The following is a 17736-nucleotide window of genomic DNA, read 5'->3' on the forward strand; positions in this document are numbered from 1 at the left end:
GTCTAACCTAATCTGAAGCTTGCAGAAGAATAAATTGGCATGAATCTCAACCCAAAGGAAAGTTTACAGTTCTTTCTCTCTGAACAAGCAGAGCCTTCTAACTAACTGATAATAGCTGAATCCAGACCCAAACTCAGATCAGAAATTTGCGGAGATGAAACTACGGTGGCAGAAATCAGACTTTACTCTGGACCAGACCACTTTGAGAGCACTGAAAGCTTGCTGATTCCCAGCCAGAGCTGCCTCTGAAGGCATGAAACAACACAATACTCAATAACTCAAGAAAGTAGCAGCATGAACAGCTCAGACATTCCCTCCAGAAGTGCGCGGAGTCTGGATCTAACATAAAGTCCAAAGTAAGAAAGCAGGCTAGAAAATGAGCAAATGAAAAAAGAATCCTATGAAAAGTTATTATGGAGACAAGAATGATCAAGATACAAAACCAGAAGAAGCAATGACTCAACATTATCTACAAAGAAAGCTTCAAAGATAAACACAGCTGGAGCACAAATTCAACTTGAATTCCTAGAACTCTTGCTTCAGCATGAGTTTTAGAAAGAACTTAAAAAATTATTTCATAAATGAAATGAAAGCATTAGAGGAAAAAATGGAAAAAGAAATGAGCTATGGAACATTTGAAAAAGGAATTAACAGACTGGCACAAGAGGTATCCAAGTAACAAACTTGCACAAGAGATACCCTAATAACAAACTGTCTGAAAATTAGAATAGACCTAATAGAACCCAATAACTCCATAAGAAAATGAGAATTTTTAAAATAAAGTCAAAAGACTGAAAAGAAATGCCACACCTCCACAGTTCCACACCAGCAGAACATCAAAACGGTATTAATAACTTTGAGGTGGCAACTTCAAAGTTTTACCAATAATTGAGATAATTTGTACATGTTAATGAACTAACCCCAAGGTAGCACAGATAAGAATTTGTTCCCTTTAAAACTCTATAAAAATGAGACCTCAAACTCCTGACCCTCCACGCACTCTTCTACCTCCATCCCTGGCTCTAATCCATGGTTATGTGAGTGATAATCTCTGCTTCGTCTTCTCTCCATCCTCTTCCCCAAGCTACCTGTCTTCTTTCACCATCCCATCCCCTACCCCTATGACATCAGATTCTGTACCTCTTTCAGCATTTGTCTTTGTCTTTATGAAGTTTTTTTGCCCCTGTACTCTCTGTATTTAATTAAATTGTGATTTCCTCCCTGTTTCCTGCTGCCAAATGTGTTTTTCCTGGCGAGTACCCAAAGAACCAGGCATGCCTGTCCCCACTCCATAATTTGATAAATTAATTATCAATTCACTATTCCTGCAGAATTTTACAAAGAGCAAAACCTAAGCTTTTCTATTTTCTGATTCAACTCTGAGTTTTGAATTAAATGCTGGCTAAAGAGTTGAACTCTTTATCAGTCCTCTACACTTCCTTCTACTCTTTGGTCAATCAGCTATTTTTGTTTGTTATGTTTAAATGCAAGTAGGGAAGGTCATTACCTAGTTTATAGGATTAGGCAGCAATAATATCCCAAGCAAAGACAATGGCCCTGCCTAAACCTTGGTGCTCTATTCTGTCTCCTGAGCTATAAAAGGTCAAGCACTGGTACCATAACTGATATTTGTAAGAACTATAAAATTCTACGATGAAATAAATTATTTAATTTTAAAAATAAATCATTAAAAACTTACTGCAGCACTACAGCCAGGGAAATTGAAAAAAGTATCAGGCCCATGTCTCTGTGGCATCTGATTAAGGACTGACAATAATTTAACTGCATGTCTTGGCTGAGGAAACAATAAAATAGAAGAACTGTCAGTGTACCCATACAGTAATAATATCTTACATGCCACGTTAGCCAAAAGACCATTTTCCAACTAAACAGTATATTAATTTTAAATCAGTTGCTAAAATTTCTTTTAGAGAAACATTCAATTAACATTAAAAATTTAAGTTTATAACTCTCTAGAGACAATTTATTGAACCACAAGCACTAATGTACTGATACTTAAAACTTCTCTATCTCATTACAGCTTACCCAGATTCCACTTTCTCCTCGAAGCATGCTGAACAAAAGCTTCAACTCCTTGACAGTGATGCTGTAGCTTGCAAGAACCCCCAACATATCAACTAGGAGATCTTCAAAGGAAAATAAAGTTATTCTGAACTTTAGTTGCAACCCAGAATTAGTCAAAGCAATATTTTTATAAAAGAGAAAATATGTTCATTAAAAAGTTTCATTAACAAACCAGAACATGAATACCTATAAATATCCATTATAACAACATAGTCATTTATTGAATAGCCACCCTAATAAATAGCAGAAGCACAGGTAACATAGGCATCAAGTAATAATTTATTATGAATAATATTTTTTCATTACAAATTATGTCTAAAAGTGCTTCTAGAAGACTAATATTAACATTGTCCTTTCTGAGCATATACCAACAATTATAGGAAGAAATAGATTAGAATATTTTTGGTAACAGGGTTTTAACATTTAACCTGAACTAAGAATTAATGATGCCACATGCACAACTTCCTTTCTAAAGTAATGATATGCTCTAAACATTTTGTCTTGGTACAATCTGATTTCTTCACTTCCAAAAGTCACAAAAATACACGACTAATTACATCCATGAAGTTCCTTTAAATATATAGTATATATCATAAGGTCACCAAATAATGAAAAAAAATTACACATTTATTGTATTACCTTTTTTATTGTACTTTATTTTATATGCACATAAACAAACTTCGAAAAGCTGCTGGTAACGCTCAATTAGATTAAACAATAAATATTTTCTAAAATCTTTCCCAGCAATCATATCTCTTCATGTATAATTTGGGGGCATGTTAATATGTATGTTTACTATGTATGTAAAAGGCTCAAAGCTCTGAATTGTTTCATATTTAACCATCCTCATATCAACAAATAATTGACCCTTAAATGAATACATACAAAGCACATATTATTTGAGAAGGGACAATGAATAAGGAAATTTTAATGGCATAATGAATGAGTTTCTACAAGGTTTAATCTTTCACAATGCAAGTGAAATAATCAGAATTAGCAGTTGAGTGTTCATCCCCTGAGCCATTCAAATAATACAATCTGGAGTCTTTTGTTGAAGTACCTTAAAGATCATGGCTAATGTGACATAGTATTAACCAATGCATTTGGACTAATGAGACAGGTGGGTTTTGAAATCTTCTTCCTAAAGTTGTACGACTTGACAAGCACTACAAAAATGTTGTAAATGTGAAGGGTAGCAAATGAGTAGTTACTGAAAATTTTAATTTCATTTTAAAATAGGAATCAATTTACACAATATAGAAACGGAATTTGTAAAAAGAAAAAAAATTTCCCCAAATTCAGGAAATCAATACTTTTAAAGAAACTGAACTTCTGTCTCCTCTCCTAAGGATGTCACACACCAAGTGAATTACTATTGCTATTACATTTATTTATTACATTTATCAGTTAAAATATATTTGTTAACAAACATTTTAAAAGAACACTGAATGGGATAGAGCAGTTAGAAGGTCTAGGTTTGAGTTCAAGCTCTCAATACAATATCTGTGTGACGTAATATTTGGACAAATCTTTTAATCTCTCTGAGTCTCAATTTTGTTATATCACAGGGTTGTTGTGAGTAAAGCACTTAGTAAGTCATAAAGCATTATATAAATGCTAGTTACTATTTCCTTCCCATTTCAGTGTCTACAACACAGTTAACAATTTGATACAGAAAAAAACAAGAAGAATTTTTTGGGGGGTGAGAAATGAGAAAGGTAAATAAATCAACAACCTTTATGATATAGTATTAAACCACATCATAGTATGAACTTTTATACTGCTATCAATTTAACCTCAAAAAGGAAGAGTCTCTTAAACATTAATTAAGCAGCAATGACCTAAAAAGCATGCTATTCTACCTCAATGCTTACTCTATGCTCTTTGAAAAGAGAAAACATATTTCAAAACTAAACTTTTGTTTGCAAAGATCAAATGATATCATGTAAAACCTGCAAAAATGCCACTTCACATGCAAGAACTCTTCTATGACAACTGCTAGAATATCCTGAGAACAAGTGCCATGTCTTCTTTTCATCAAATAATTGTTTTATTTGGTATTTAACTGGTATTAGCCACTCTTTTAGCTTGATCAATCAATGATCAATATAAAAAAGGAGATATTTTTAATCATCCTAAACACAAGTATGTATATCTGCTTGAAAGAAACCAGAAAAGTCAGTTAACTATTAATAAGATAAAAACTTTCTTGAGTAAAATGAACTTTTTAATTAAAACAACTCAGCATTTTCTTATTTTTCCTATCAAATATTATGTTTTCCAAATGTATAATCTCCTTATGAAATAGATTAAAATCACAAGGGAAAATGGAATTATACAACCTAGACCTGATGTACAAAATATTATTTATACCCAATTTCCAAAAAGGATTTGCAGAGATTTAAAAATCTAAAATGTTATATAAAACAATTTTAAATTACAATTTAAACAAACAAAATATAAATGTAAAAGAAGATAAGCATCAGGTTCTTCCATACTGGGAAATGAAAAGAGATTACAAAATTATTATTCTTCTTCTATGACAGAATTTCACTAGATTACCATAAGGAAAGGATACAGAAGAAGAATCCTTACCATTTATTAATAATTGTTTTTAGTTCCATGGATCATTAACAAAGCCTGAAACTGGTAATAAGAGAGCCATATATATGTACTTTCAAGCTTTTATGGCAGTCATTCAATGTAAAAAAATTACCTGTCTGATCAGTTCTCAGTCTCCTTGGCTGGATCATCCTCATTTGTATGGCAAGACTTTTTTCCCCCCTTTGAACCTCATGGTTATCTTCTCAAGGGCCCTGGAAACCCGTTCTCTCTCTACACCCTCTTGGTGACCTTACCGATTCTCTTGAATTCAATATCACTACAGAGTTAACTTCTAGACCTATACAAAGCTCTACTCTATTTCCTTAATTCCAGTCCCATATTACCAACTGCCTACTATACATATCCAGAAGACATCTTATAGGCATTTCAAACTCAAACATATTTAAAAGAAGTCATTACCCACCCACCCCAAAAAAAATCTCTCTTTGGAACTTCCCCATTTCTATTGAAGGCACCATAATCCCTCAAGTCAATAAGGTTCTCAATTTCAGAGTCATTCTCAACTCCTTGCTCTAACTTCACCCCATATATTCAAGCAAATTGCTCAGTCTTGTCAAATCTTTCTCCCTGTATTTCTCATAGATGTCCCTCTCCACTGACACAGCCATCACCCCAGTTCAGGTCCAGGTCTCACCCCAAGTATTACAATGGTTTCCTGATTGGTCTCCCTGACTCAACATCTCCATCTCTCCCATCTGTCCTCCACACAGCTACTAAAGTGTTATTTATAAAGCCAGCACTCCCCTATTCAAACTCCAGTGGCTCCTGCAGGATCAAATATCAACTACTCTTTTTGGCATTCAAAAACTTGCAAAACCTATTTCCAAATTCAAGACCTCTTAAACACTATGTTCTAGCCAAAGTCACCTTCTTGTAGTTCCTTACATATGACATTCCATCTCCAGTATCTGTGTCTTCGCACAAGTTGTTTCCCCATGTCTACAACCCTCTCCCTCTTAGAATCTCTCTAGTTTCTTTCCTTCAAAGAAGATCAGACACTACCCATGGTCTTTCTTAGACCCACAGCCTCTAGTGCCTCCAACCTTGTATTTCTTTTGTACATATTTTGTGAAGATATGTGAACATGTCGTCTCCATGATAAAACAGAAGTTTCATGAGAGTAGAGACTACTTCATTTTTGCTTTATATCCCTAGTGCTTAGCACTGTGTCTGGAACACAGAAAATACCTAAGAAATGGTTGATGACTGCTTATATTGAAGAAATAAGACAGTAATTTCCAAAAGGATTCTACTAAATATCTAGAAGTTTGGTAAATATTCATTGTTATAAAACAATTGTGTGTTATAAGATTCAATGCTATTAAAAACACACTGAAATAATTATAGTTAGGCTGAGAATTTTCTAGAAGCTTGGTAAATATTCGTTGTTATAAAACAATTACATGTTATAAGATTCAATTCCATTAAAAACACACTGAAATAATAACTCTGTTGCAAAAAATTTTTAGTTTTCTATCTGATCAGAACAAAATTAGCCAACACTGATATAATGCCTTAAGGTTTACCAATTATTTCAACTGCATTTTTTCATTTGATCTTCACAACAACCCTATGAAGTTATATATATATATATGATATAAATTATACATATATGATATAAATTTTTTTTATATATATATGAAATCCCCATTTTGTGGATGTATGACTTGCACATGATCACATGACTACTAAGTACAAGAGGAAGGATTGAAAGCCAGATCTCTCCTAACTCCAAGTCCAACATTCTTTCCACTGAACCACCCTAACTCTCAACTGTATGTTGTATATATTGAATATTGAGAAGCAGGTTGGTGGACTGGGAAATTATAATACTGAGACCAAAAAAAACTGGAATAGAAAAATATCATATGTGTTCTTAACTAAGTAGCATCAACAATTCACTTATCTCCACCAAATTATTCAAAATCTAATGAAGAATATGCTTTCAACTTCATGATTTCCTTTTAAAAATAAAATATAAATATTGTTCCATATATTTCAGATGAATCTGCTTAATTTCAAGTAGCAAACCTATTGTGTTTGAATCTTTATGAGTATAAAATTATACATTTCTCATGTAACTCGTACCTGCAATCATGTCATCTACAGTACTCATTTTCAGCAATACTTGCTCAATTAAGCCAACTTCAGTGCTGGTCTGCAAATTACGGACGCTTTTTCGTAGAATGGCAGTAAACATGCTCCAAATTTCTGCTTGACATGTTACATCACAATGCTCCAAAAGCTCTGACATGCATGTTATACTCTCAGCATCCTGGATTATAAAGTTCATCTCCAAATCGAATTCCCCACCAACAAGCTGAAAAGAAAAATAAAAACCATTACTCATAATATATAAAATCTAATATTACTTCGAAAAATATCATAGATCATAGAAATAGACTGAGAACTAGAAGGAACCTCAGAGGTCATCTAGTACAACCCCCTAATTTTACAGAGACAAAAACATGGCAGAGTCACGATTTGGACATCAGTCTTTCAAATCCTGGACCCGTCCTACTATACCATGCTTAATACCCTATTATAAGAAAGTATAAAAATTCATATAGTTCATATGCAAACAGCAAGCGCCTATCATGTTTGTTGAAGGGGATATGAACTTCAGATACATTTCCAGTCCCTAAGGGGAGGGACATATATTAGTCTAATATAAATATAAACATCAAAATGTAACGACTCCCTCCATCCCAAAAAAGCTACATGATTTTTAAAAGTTTTATATGTCTTACAATCTGCAGGAAGGTTCAGTTTAATACCACAATAGCCATAAAACTATTAAAATTTAATAGAAAATAAATTATAAAAACTGTCACTGGATAATGCAATATCTCCAGAAATATGACTATTCTGTAGTTTCTACTTTTTCTATTGTAGTAAAATCAAACAAATGGATATTTCAAAGCCATAGGTACAAATGAACTGAGACTGAAACAGAAAACATGAACAGAACAGAAAAGGGGAATAGAGCACTCTTTCAATAAGCTGAGTCCACTTTTTAAAAAACTTCTCTTGCTTCTCTGCCTTGTTCTCTGACCACTTATCAGTCTCCTTTTACTAGATCATCATACTTATGAATGCACCTGAAGACTTTTATCTAGATCCTCTATTCTCTCTATACTATCTCTCTTGGTGACCCATCAGGTATCAACAGTACCTGAACAAGAATCTCCTTTATAATATATCTGACAAGTGGGTATCTATCTTCTCCTGGAAGGCCTCAAGTAAGAAGGAACCAACTACCTTCAGAAGTAGCCTACTTCACTCTAGAACAGCCCCTATCACCAGGAAGTTTCTCTAGATTCCTAAAATTTTCTCTCCACAATGTCTATTCATTGCTCCTCATTGTGTCTTTTCAAGCCATGTATTTGTTTATTTATTTGTTTGGTTTTTGGTGAGGCAATTGGGGTTAAGTGACTTGCACAGGGTCACACAGCTAGCAAGTATCAAGTGTTTGATCTGAGGCTGCATTTGAACTCAGGTCCTCCTGACTTCAGGGCTGGTGCTCTATCCACTGTGCCACCTAGCTGCCCCCCAAGCCATGTATAATACCAAGTCTAATTTCATTCCCCATGACAGCTTACCAAACAAACTGGAAAGACAGACATCACATCCATTCTCATCTCCTGGCTAAATATCCCAGTTCCCTCAAGCTGTCCTAATGTATTAGTAAGGAACGTGAGGCACTTTAGCACATTAGTTGCCCCACTGCAGATGTTATTTGGCCTATCAGCATGCCTCCCAAAATGGGCATTCAAAACCGAATACAACACTGAAGATGTAGACTGAGACATTTTCCTCATCTGTAAAATGAGAGTGTTGAATTAGATGGCCCTCTAAGGTCCCTGGAAAATCAATCTCTTTAACTCTTTTCAATTCCCCTGAGACAGTTCCAAGCATTATAATCACAAGTTCAAGAATCCTGATGTACCCCAAATCAAACAAAGTAAGAACTGAAAGAATAGTACGCAATTCTCAAGACTCCTAGAGATCTCTTAACCATCTTATTTTAACCTCACAATGCCCATATTATAAGTTTATTGGTTATGTATCAACATCAAAATTTTACTATTGGTTCTCTATTCTATTATGTTTCACAGGGGAATGGTTGATAAAGAGTATTTTTTTTCCTCAAACACCATATTGATCACATTATTCTGTTACTCAAGAATCTAAAGCAGCTGTTTATTTCCTACCATAACAAATCTAAACCCTTTTGTTTGACCTACATTTCCCCTCAATATTTCTTATCTCACCAAAACCACTCTCATTATTCTGTGCTATGGATTCCCTGATTCTACCAACTTGATCTGCCTGTCACAAATGATTTTTTCATTTCCATAACTGTGCATTTGCCATCCATACTATTTAAAAATTCCTATTTCTTTTTTTATTTCGCTTTACAATCACAGCAAGCTTTCTCCCTGATAAGCTTCATTTCAATATAACTACTCCCTTTCTCAGCATCCCCTCCTCACACAGACTCTATTTGTACTATACTAATTTGTACTCACTTTATATATTCCTTTTAATAAAAACAAAATTCAATAAGTATTTACCAAGGGCCTAACCTTTTGTAGGGTACTGTGCTGTCAGAGAAAGAAATCTAGCTAAGACCCAATCATTGCCCCTACCTTGGGTAAGTCTAATAATGGAATAATGATAATACCTGTAATTTGTATGCAAAATTATTTGCAAACACCTTTATCTGCTAAGACACAAACATGTAATTATAATACAGAGAATTATATGAGCATATTCAAGAGTAGAGAAAAAATTACGTGAGACTTGAAGGGAAATTATAAATCTAGGAAGATCCCATTACTTATTACATCATACAAAATCCACCATGTTCTCTACTGTGCCTCCTAACTGCCTCCCAACAGACAGAAATTGTTAAGTTAAAAAGAGGAAAGAGAAAAGCTTAATTTTGGATAAGTCTGAGGTACTCACTAATACCAATAACAAAAATGTCCTAAAGACAGCTAAAGATATATGTATGAAACTTAGAATTGATGTTAGGGCTATAAACATAGCATTTGGGAATCAATCATACAATGATAACTGAAAACAAAGGAATAGATGAGATTGCCAAAGGAGAAAATAAGAAAGAAAGAAAGAAAGAAAGAAAGAAAGAAAGAAAGAAAGAAAGAAAGAAAGAAAGAAAGAAAGAAAGAAAGAAAGAAAGAAAGAAAGAAAGAAAGAAAGAAAGAGAGAAAGAAAGAGAGAAAGAAAGAAAGAAAGAAGAAGAAAGAAAGAAAGAAAGAAAGAAAGAAAGAAAGAAAGAAAGAAAGAAAGAAAGAAAGAAGAAAGAAAGAAAGAAAGGAAGGAAGGAAGGAAGAAAGAAGAAAGAAAGAAAGGAAGGAAGGAAGAAGCGTAAGACCAAATGGAGAATCTTTAGTCACACCCAGAGACTAAAGAATCAAAAAAAAAACAGTGAAAAAGAAAAAGAAAGGGGCAGCTAGGTGGCACAGCGGATAGAGCTCTGGTCTTGGAGTCAGGAGGACCTGAGTTCAAATCTGGACTCAGATACTTGATACTTACTAGCTGTGTGACCCTGGGCAAATCACTTAATTCCAATTGCAAAACGAAGGACAGAAGGATGGAAGGACGGAAGGAAGGAAGGAAGGAAGGAAGGAAGGAAGGAAGGAAGGAAGGAAGGAAGGAAGGAAGGAAGGAAGGAAGGAAGGAAGGAAGGAAGGAAGGAAGGAAGGAAGGAAGGAAGGAAGTACAAGCACAGAAAAAGCATAAGCAGAGATGTAAAAGAACCAAGAAAGTGGTATGTCTGTAAATGCAAAGAGAGACTATTCAATAGGATAAGTTGGCCAATCATATCAAAAAGCCACTAAAAGGTAAAAGAGGATCACTACCCCTCCCCCTCTCCAAAAAATGGCAACTGTATTTGATAGTGAGGTAGACACTGAAGATCTTTGGGATATGAATTCCATAAAAGTGAAGCTATAATGTGATATGGAAACTAAGTAATGGTCAATGAAGACATAGAAATATTAGATAAGATACAGAAAACTTTTTAATTAAGTTTAGCACTGAAAGGGAAAAGCAAAATGGAACAGAAGCAGGATTGCACAGATGGGGAGTCACTTAGTGCTCGCTCTCTCGCGCGCTCGCGCTCTCTCTCTCTCTCTCTCTCTCTCTCTCTCTCTCTCTCTCTCTCTCTCTCTCTCCCTTCTCCCCAACTCCATGTTAGTATTTTTCTTCTCCTAAATTTTACCTGTACTATACTTATGTAGGAGTATAGTACTTCTCCCGAGTAGAATACAAACTATTTAAGGACAGGGACTGTTTTATTGAGTTTTTTCTTAACACCTATCACAGTGCCAACAGCACAAAGTGGATACTTAAACAATGTTTTTTGAATTGAACTGAGGTGGCAAAAGGATTGATACATGAGAAGCAGGTAATCATCTTCCGTAACCAGAGGAAAGAAAAAACAGGTCATGAGGTTGACAAACTATGAAGATGAAGGCTGATGGAACTCACATAAGATGAGCTCAGGTTTTCCAGAGAGAAAAGAGACATCTCTAGGTACTCACTGGCTATGTAACCAGTCACTAAGCCTCTTTGAGCAGTAGTTCCTTCATCTATAAATGAGGATAGTAATGCCTATATTACCAACCTCAGAGTTATTGTGAAAATCCAATGAGATAATAGATATAAAGAGCTTTGTAAACCTTAAAGTCACATATGGGTCAGCTATCTACAATTAGGACAGGTAATGACGCCATGACTGGGGAAGAGGGGAGAAGGTGAGGTTTGAAAACACTGTCAAGTTTGCTGGCAAAGGCACAGATAAGACTGGACACCCTAAATCTGTAGGAGGTAAAATCACCTCAATTTCACAATGGCGCATAATATCCTTGGAATAGAAGCAGAGAAAAAGTACAGCAGAAGTTACTCAGGGATGAAAATTCACAGGTCCATAATGGCAGGTTGGGAAGTATCAAGGAACTGTAGCAGTAAAAATCTATGAATGTGGCAGATCAAGAGGACAACATCACTTTGTAATCCTAAATTAAATCTTATTTCTGTATATACTGCATGCCAAATAGAATAAAATTCTAAGTGAGACTTCCAGGTCATGTGAAAAACAAGATGGCCCAACTACAAGTTTTCTCTGATCATCACAACCATTCAAACCCCTCCAAAATAGAAATTATGAGCCAAAGATAAAGCAATTTTCAACTGTTTCCATGGTCTAGCATACCAGAATCCAAAGGAAGGTTAAACTGCCTTTCTTTAACTTGGAGACTGAATGAATTCTTTCAGTACACTAGGACCTGCACATCTATTACTCATCATTTCAGGGTAGCACTCCAACATTCTTGGAGTCCACCCTGAACTCATCACCAATGGCCAAGAGAATGTCATCTAAGCGAATTCTTTCACACTTGAACCACTCTCCTAAATCTGACCTCAGTACTCACTAGAAATGGAGGAAATTGAATAATGTATTCTGAAGAGTACTGGAGCACAGGACGCAGCCCAACGTGACCTATCCTACAAATCTGAGCTCAACAAAAAATGGATGTTCAATAATAAAGAAGAGATTAAGACATTTTTAGAAAGAAAAACAGGACTTACATGATTTCTCCCCAAACAAAAGAAATCCAGGAGCAGCAACAGAATGACAACAGAAAGACCAGTGAGATATTTCTTTCTAAAGCAACACAAGGAGACAGGGGTAAAGGTGAAAATGTGATTAAGGTAACAGTGAGAAGGGCCACAGGGGGCATTATGGAGAGAACCTGGTCACATACTGCCTACAGAAAAATGCTTCTTTGGTGGGACTACATTTTAACATGAGAGGGTACATGAAAGGGGGTGAGAGGACCATGGGATTAGAGAGGAATAAGTGACACTCGAGGGTCAAATCAAGACTTTACAATGAGGGGGAAGGTGACCTCTGTGATCTCAAAAATAGAAAAGACTACAGAGTAGTAGGTGAGGAACAGGGGGAAAAAAGTTAAAAAGGGGAAAAGGAAGGACTTACTTTGGAAGTAGAAGGGAATTCCACTGATAAATGTTCCTATGGGTAAAGTAAGATGAGGACCTTACTGTGGATAAGACCTGAGGGATTTGGAACCTGAAAATTCTACTTGTCCAGGAATGGGAGGAGGGAGTTGGAATCCCTAGAGGCAACTGGCACTTGGAGGAGTAGGAGAGCATGGACACAGGGAGGAGATTTCAAATAAATGCAGAAGAAAAAAAAAAGAGAGAAAGGGTACAGATGGCAAATGTGGAGAGAAAAAGTGTCCTACCACGAAGCAGGACACCTGAAATAACTGGCATAATAAATAACATAATAAATAACTACGAATGAGGCACAACAGAAAAGGGGAACAGATGGAATAAGCCCTACAAGGAAGTGGGAGGAAGTGGCTAGAGGGCAAAGCCTACAGTGGATTCCTTAGAAGCTTTGATTTTATGAAGAATACAGAGAAAAGAGAGAAAAGATTACCGGAGTGATGAATCAGATAGAATGAGTGAACAGAGTAAACAAAAAAGAGAAGATGAATAGTGAAGAGAGTAAGAAGTCCTTTTGGAAAGGGGAGAAAAAATAAAATTTAAAAACTAACGAACAGGACTAGCTGAAGGAGAAAAGAGCAAGGGGAATCTACTTGACTAAGAGGAAAAAAGTGAGGGGAAAAATAGATAACTAGAAAAAAGCAGAAGAAAGGAACTAATATACAAAACCCTTAAGGAAAGGGGACAACAAATGACAAGAGGGGATCAGGAGTGGGGAGAAGAAAGCCAGTAAGAACAGGGCCACATTTAAAAAGACCTATTAAAGTAACCAAAGGAACATTTTACTGTATTTATAGTAGAAGAGGAGAAAAATCATTACCTAAAAAAAATTAGATACAGAAAGAAAAAAATATAAATCTAACTCATAACTTTAAATGTAAACAGATTAAACAATCCAATGAAACAAAAAACAGAGACAGATTGTATAAGAAAACAAAAATCTACAATCTGTTGTTCACAAAAAAAACATTTAAAAAACAAAGACAAAATAAAACTGAGGGAATGGGGGAAAAATTACTAAGCATCCAGTGAATCCAAAAAAGAAGGAATTGCCATTATGCTATCAAAGAAAAAGCAAACATTCAAAAAATAAAAAAGGACATACAAGAAAACCATATTATGCTAGAAGGAACTACAGACAACAAATCAGCATCAGTAATAAACTTAGACACTCCAAAAGTCTTAGCGTTCACATTCATAAAGGAAACATCTAACATTCAGGAAAACATAGACAGTAACACAAAGTGACTGGAGACTCCAATATCCCTCTACCAGTTTTGGATAAGTCTAACAGAAATATAAACAAAAGGGAAAATACGGAATTGAACAAATTTCTGGAAAAAACTAGAGTTAAAAGATTCATGGTATTTTCTCAATGGGACAGAAAAAGAAGACACATATTTCTCTGTACCACATGGAACTTTTACAAAAATTGACCATGTACAAGTGAACAGAAATACTTCAAACAAATGTAAAAAAAAACAATATATCCTTTACAAATCATAATGCAATGAGAATAGATATTGTTCAGGGACCACAAACAGAAAATACAGACACAAATGGGGAGTCAGCAATGAAATTTTAAATAATGAATGGGTCAAAGAACAAATCAGAGAAACAATTAGTAACTAGGTAAAGAAAATTATAATGATTACACAACATACCAAAATTTCTGGGATGGTGCTAAAGCAGTTCTCAGGAGGGAAAGTATATCCTTATAATCATACATTAATGAAGTAGAAAACAAACTGAATATGTATTTAAAAAATTAGAGAATCAACAAATAGAAAAATCTGAAACAAACACAAAGAAGAGATATTAAAAATTAGAGAAAAATGGATAAATTGGAAACAAACATAAAAACCATAGAAATATGACCAAAACTAAGTGTTTTCTTCAAAAGACTAATAAAATTGATAAGCCCTTAGCAAATCTGATTAAAGAGAGCAGAAAATCAAATCAATTAAATAACAAATAAGCAAGGTGAAACCACAGAAAAACCTGAAAAAAAAACAAGATAATCAGAACACTTTATGCCCAGTCTTATGCTAATAAAACTGAGAACACAACAGAAATTGAGGAATATCTAAAAAAATATAAAATCCCAAACTATCAGAACACCAGAGAGAAATATTAAATTACCTAATCTCAGAAAAGGAAATAAATCTAGCTGTCAAGAAACTACCAAAGAAAAAACTCTTGGATCTGACGGATCCATGAGAGAATTCTATCAAACTTTTAAAGAGCAGTATAAAAATAGTTCATGTAAATCTTCATATATCTCTGTATGCATCATATGCATAATTTTTTACAGCCAAGTAATATTCCATCATATTCACGTCCCACAATTTGTTTAGCTATTCTCCAGTTCATGGACATCAACTTTGCTTCCAAATCTTTGCTATCACAAAAAGTGCTGGTATAAATACTTTGGTATATGTGGAGACTTTCTTCTTATGAATGGCCTCTTTGAGATATAAGTCTAATAGTAGAATCTTTAGTCACTTTATTTTCATTATTCTAAATTTCTTTCCAAAAGATTTATCATAATGAACAGTTCCAATAGCAAAGCATTAACGTGAATAATCTGCAAGGTGTGAGGTAACTCCTCAGAGTTCTTTCAATTTGCAAGTCTCTTTTTATTAGAGATTTTGAGCATTGTTTCATATAGTTAATAGTTTGTAATTCTTTTGAGAACTGTATCATTTGATCAATTATCTACTGGGGAACAGCTTTTGATTTTATCTCTGAGTATGTTTATACCTACACACATTTGAATTATTTGTATATCTTGGAAAGCAAAGCTTTATCAGAGAAATTTGATACAAAGTTTTTTTTCCCTCCATTCTACTACTTCTCTTTTGATCCTAGGTACATTAATTTTGTTTGTACAGAAGGTTTTCAGTGCCTTGTAATCAGATTTGTTCATTTTACCTTTTGTAATCACCTCTAATCCTTGTTTAGGTAAGAATAAATTTCCTACTCATAGCTATGAAAGGTATATGATCTGCTCCCTCTTCTAAATTTTTATGATACTTAATATTAAGGTCACATCTGCATTTAGAATATATTGTGGGAAATGGCATAAAGTGTTAATCTAAGCCTAATTTCCAACAGATTATTTCCACTGTTCCCAGTAGTTCTTATCAAATAAGGAGTCCTTTTCTACATAACTTGAGTTCCATTGTTTCTGAATCTCCCTTGTCTAGTTTATACCATTGATCTTCCTCTCTATTTTTTAACCAAAATCAAATGAGTGCAAAAATTGCCACTTTGTAGTTTGAGAACTTAAAGTGCTATTTTCCCCTCTGTCTCTATCTCTCTTTGTTATTTCTCTTGATATCTTAGATCTTTTATTTCTATAAATGAACTTAATTATTATTATTCTATCAAGTTCTGTAAAGCATCCCTTTGACAGTCTGATTGGGTTAGCATTAAATTTGGTAGTATTATCATTTATATTGGCACGATTCAGCCTGTAAGCACTGGGTATTACTCCAGCTATTTAAGGTGTTCTTTATGTCTTTAAGGAGCATTTTGTAACTGAATTTATATGTTTTTAAGTGCTTTTGTAAATTGATCCCTATGTACATTTTAAATATTTTGGAATTGTATTTCCCTTTCTAGCACTGTGTCTAGAGTTTTGCTAGTATTATATTAAAATGCTATTGATTTTTGTGGGTTTAATTGGTAGTCCACAGCCTTGCTGAAGCCATTAATAGTCTCAATGATTATCTTTGCTGATTTTCTAGTGCTTTCTAAGTAAACTATCATGTTATCAGCCAAAACGGGGATAACTTTATCTCCTCTTTACCTGTTTTATGTCTTTAATTCCTTTGTCTCATCTCAGTATTATATTTAGCATTCTGGAAACCTACCAAATAAAAGCAGGGAGAGTGGGCATCACTGTTTTACTCCCATATTTATTAAGAAAACTTATTGTGTATCTGCATTGTATATGATAGTTGCTTTTGGTTTTAAATAGATTAATTTTACAATTTGTTTAAAAGGTCTTTCTATGCCTAGACATATAATTTTTCTACTATTTATAAACATCTAATTAAATCACGATGTTGATAAGCAGCATGGTATACTGTATAGAAGGCCAGTCTTGGATTGGGAGAGACTTACGCTCATATTCAAGTTGTGGGTCTGACATGTATTAGCTGAGTACCCATAAAAAAGTCACATAACTGCTCAGTTCCCTTGTCAAGGGTCAAAGAATATAGATCGTAAAGCAAATGCCAATTTTCAATGGCAGAGAAAGTTTCCGCATCTTATGTTACTGAAAATTGGGGAAATCAAAATGATCCTATTTTGTTATTGATTTCATTTTTTATCACCGTCCACATTTTTCTAACTGCCTAAGTCATGTTTCATTGCCTCAAAATTAGGTTTGGAAATTCAGCTTTCCTGTAAATCACTCATTGTCTCTGAGTTAAATTTAGAAGTTCAGTTCTCCTGCTAATCACTGATCTATTCTACCCTCAAGGAAATCTGTTATCCTTGAAGGATGCAGGTGGTCTCCAGAGAGTCTGGTCTGTTATCCAAGACAGAATGGTCCACTATCACTAAACTGCCCTTGCAAGACAATGAACATGTGTCCTTCAAATAAGGAACATTTCTCAGCAACACAATGAGAGGAGTTATTGCCTAGCCCTCATTTCCAATTTCCAGCCAATAATATTGTTCTTAACACCTATAATGTTAGAAGTTTTGTAATCAATGATACTGTTTTCCCCATCTATAATGCACCTTTCTGTTCCAGATGCTTCTCTTTTTGTCTTTAAAAGAGAGCTAGCTGTCCCCTCATTTGAGGTCTTAGTTTTGCTGAGAAGGCTGAGACTCTCTTTATTCATAAATAGTACTGTCAATAAATTGATTATGCTCAGAACCCTGTGCCTCAGTCTACCTTAATTTCAGTGGTAACATTACCTAAACCATAATAGGTTCAATTTTGTT

General features: G+C 34.5%; 1 protein-coding gene across 1 annotated transcript in view; it reads right to left on the reverse strand.

Moving 5' to 3' along the window:
• NBEA (neurobeachin) overlaps positions 1 to 17736 on the reverse strand; it is a 776021-nt gene that overhangs the window by 667836 nt on the left and 90449 nt on the right. The window contains 3 exon segments of the mRNA XM_078147053.1: positions 1700 to 1795; positions 2047 to 2147; positions 6799 to 7030. Of these exon segments, the coding sequence (XP_078003179.1) occupies positions 1700 to 1795; positions 2047 to 2147; positions 6799 to 7030 (429 nt within the window).

Source organism: Phascolarctos cinereus, unplaced genomic scaffold, assembly GCF_003287225.1.
Source record: "Phascolarctos cinereus isolate Bilbo 61053 unplaced genomic scaffold, phaCin_HiC Scaffold_726;HRSCAF=1367, whole genome shotgun sequence".
Taxonomy (NCBI): Eukaryota; Metazoa; Chordata; class Mammalia; order Diprotodontia; family Phascolarctidae; genus Phascolarctos; species Phascolarctos cinereus.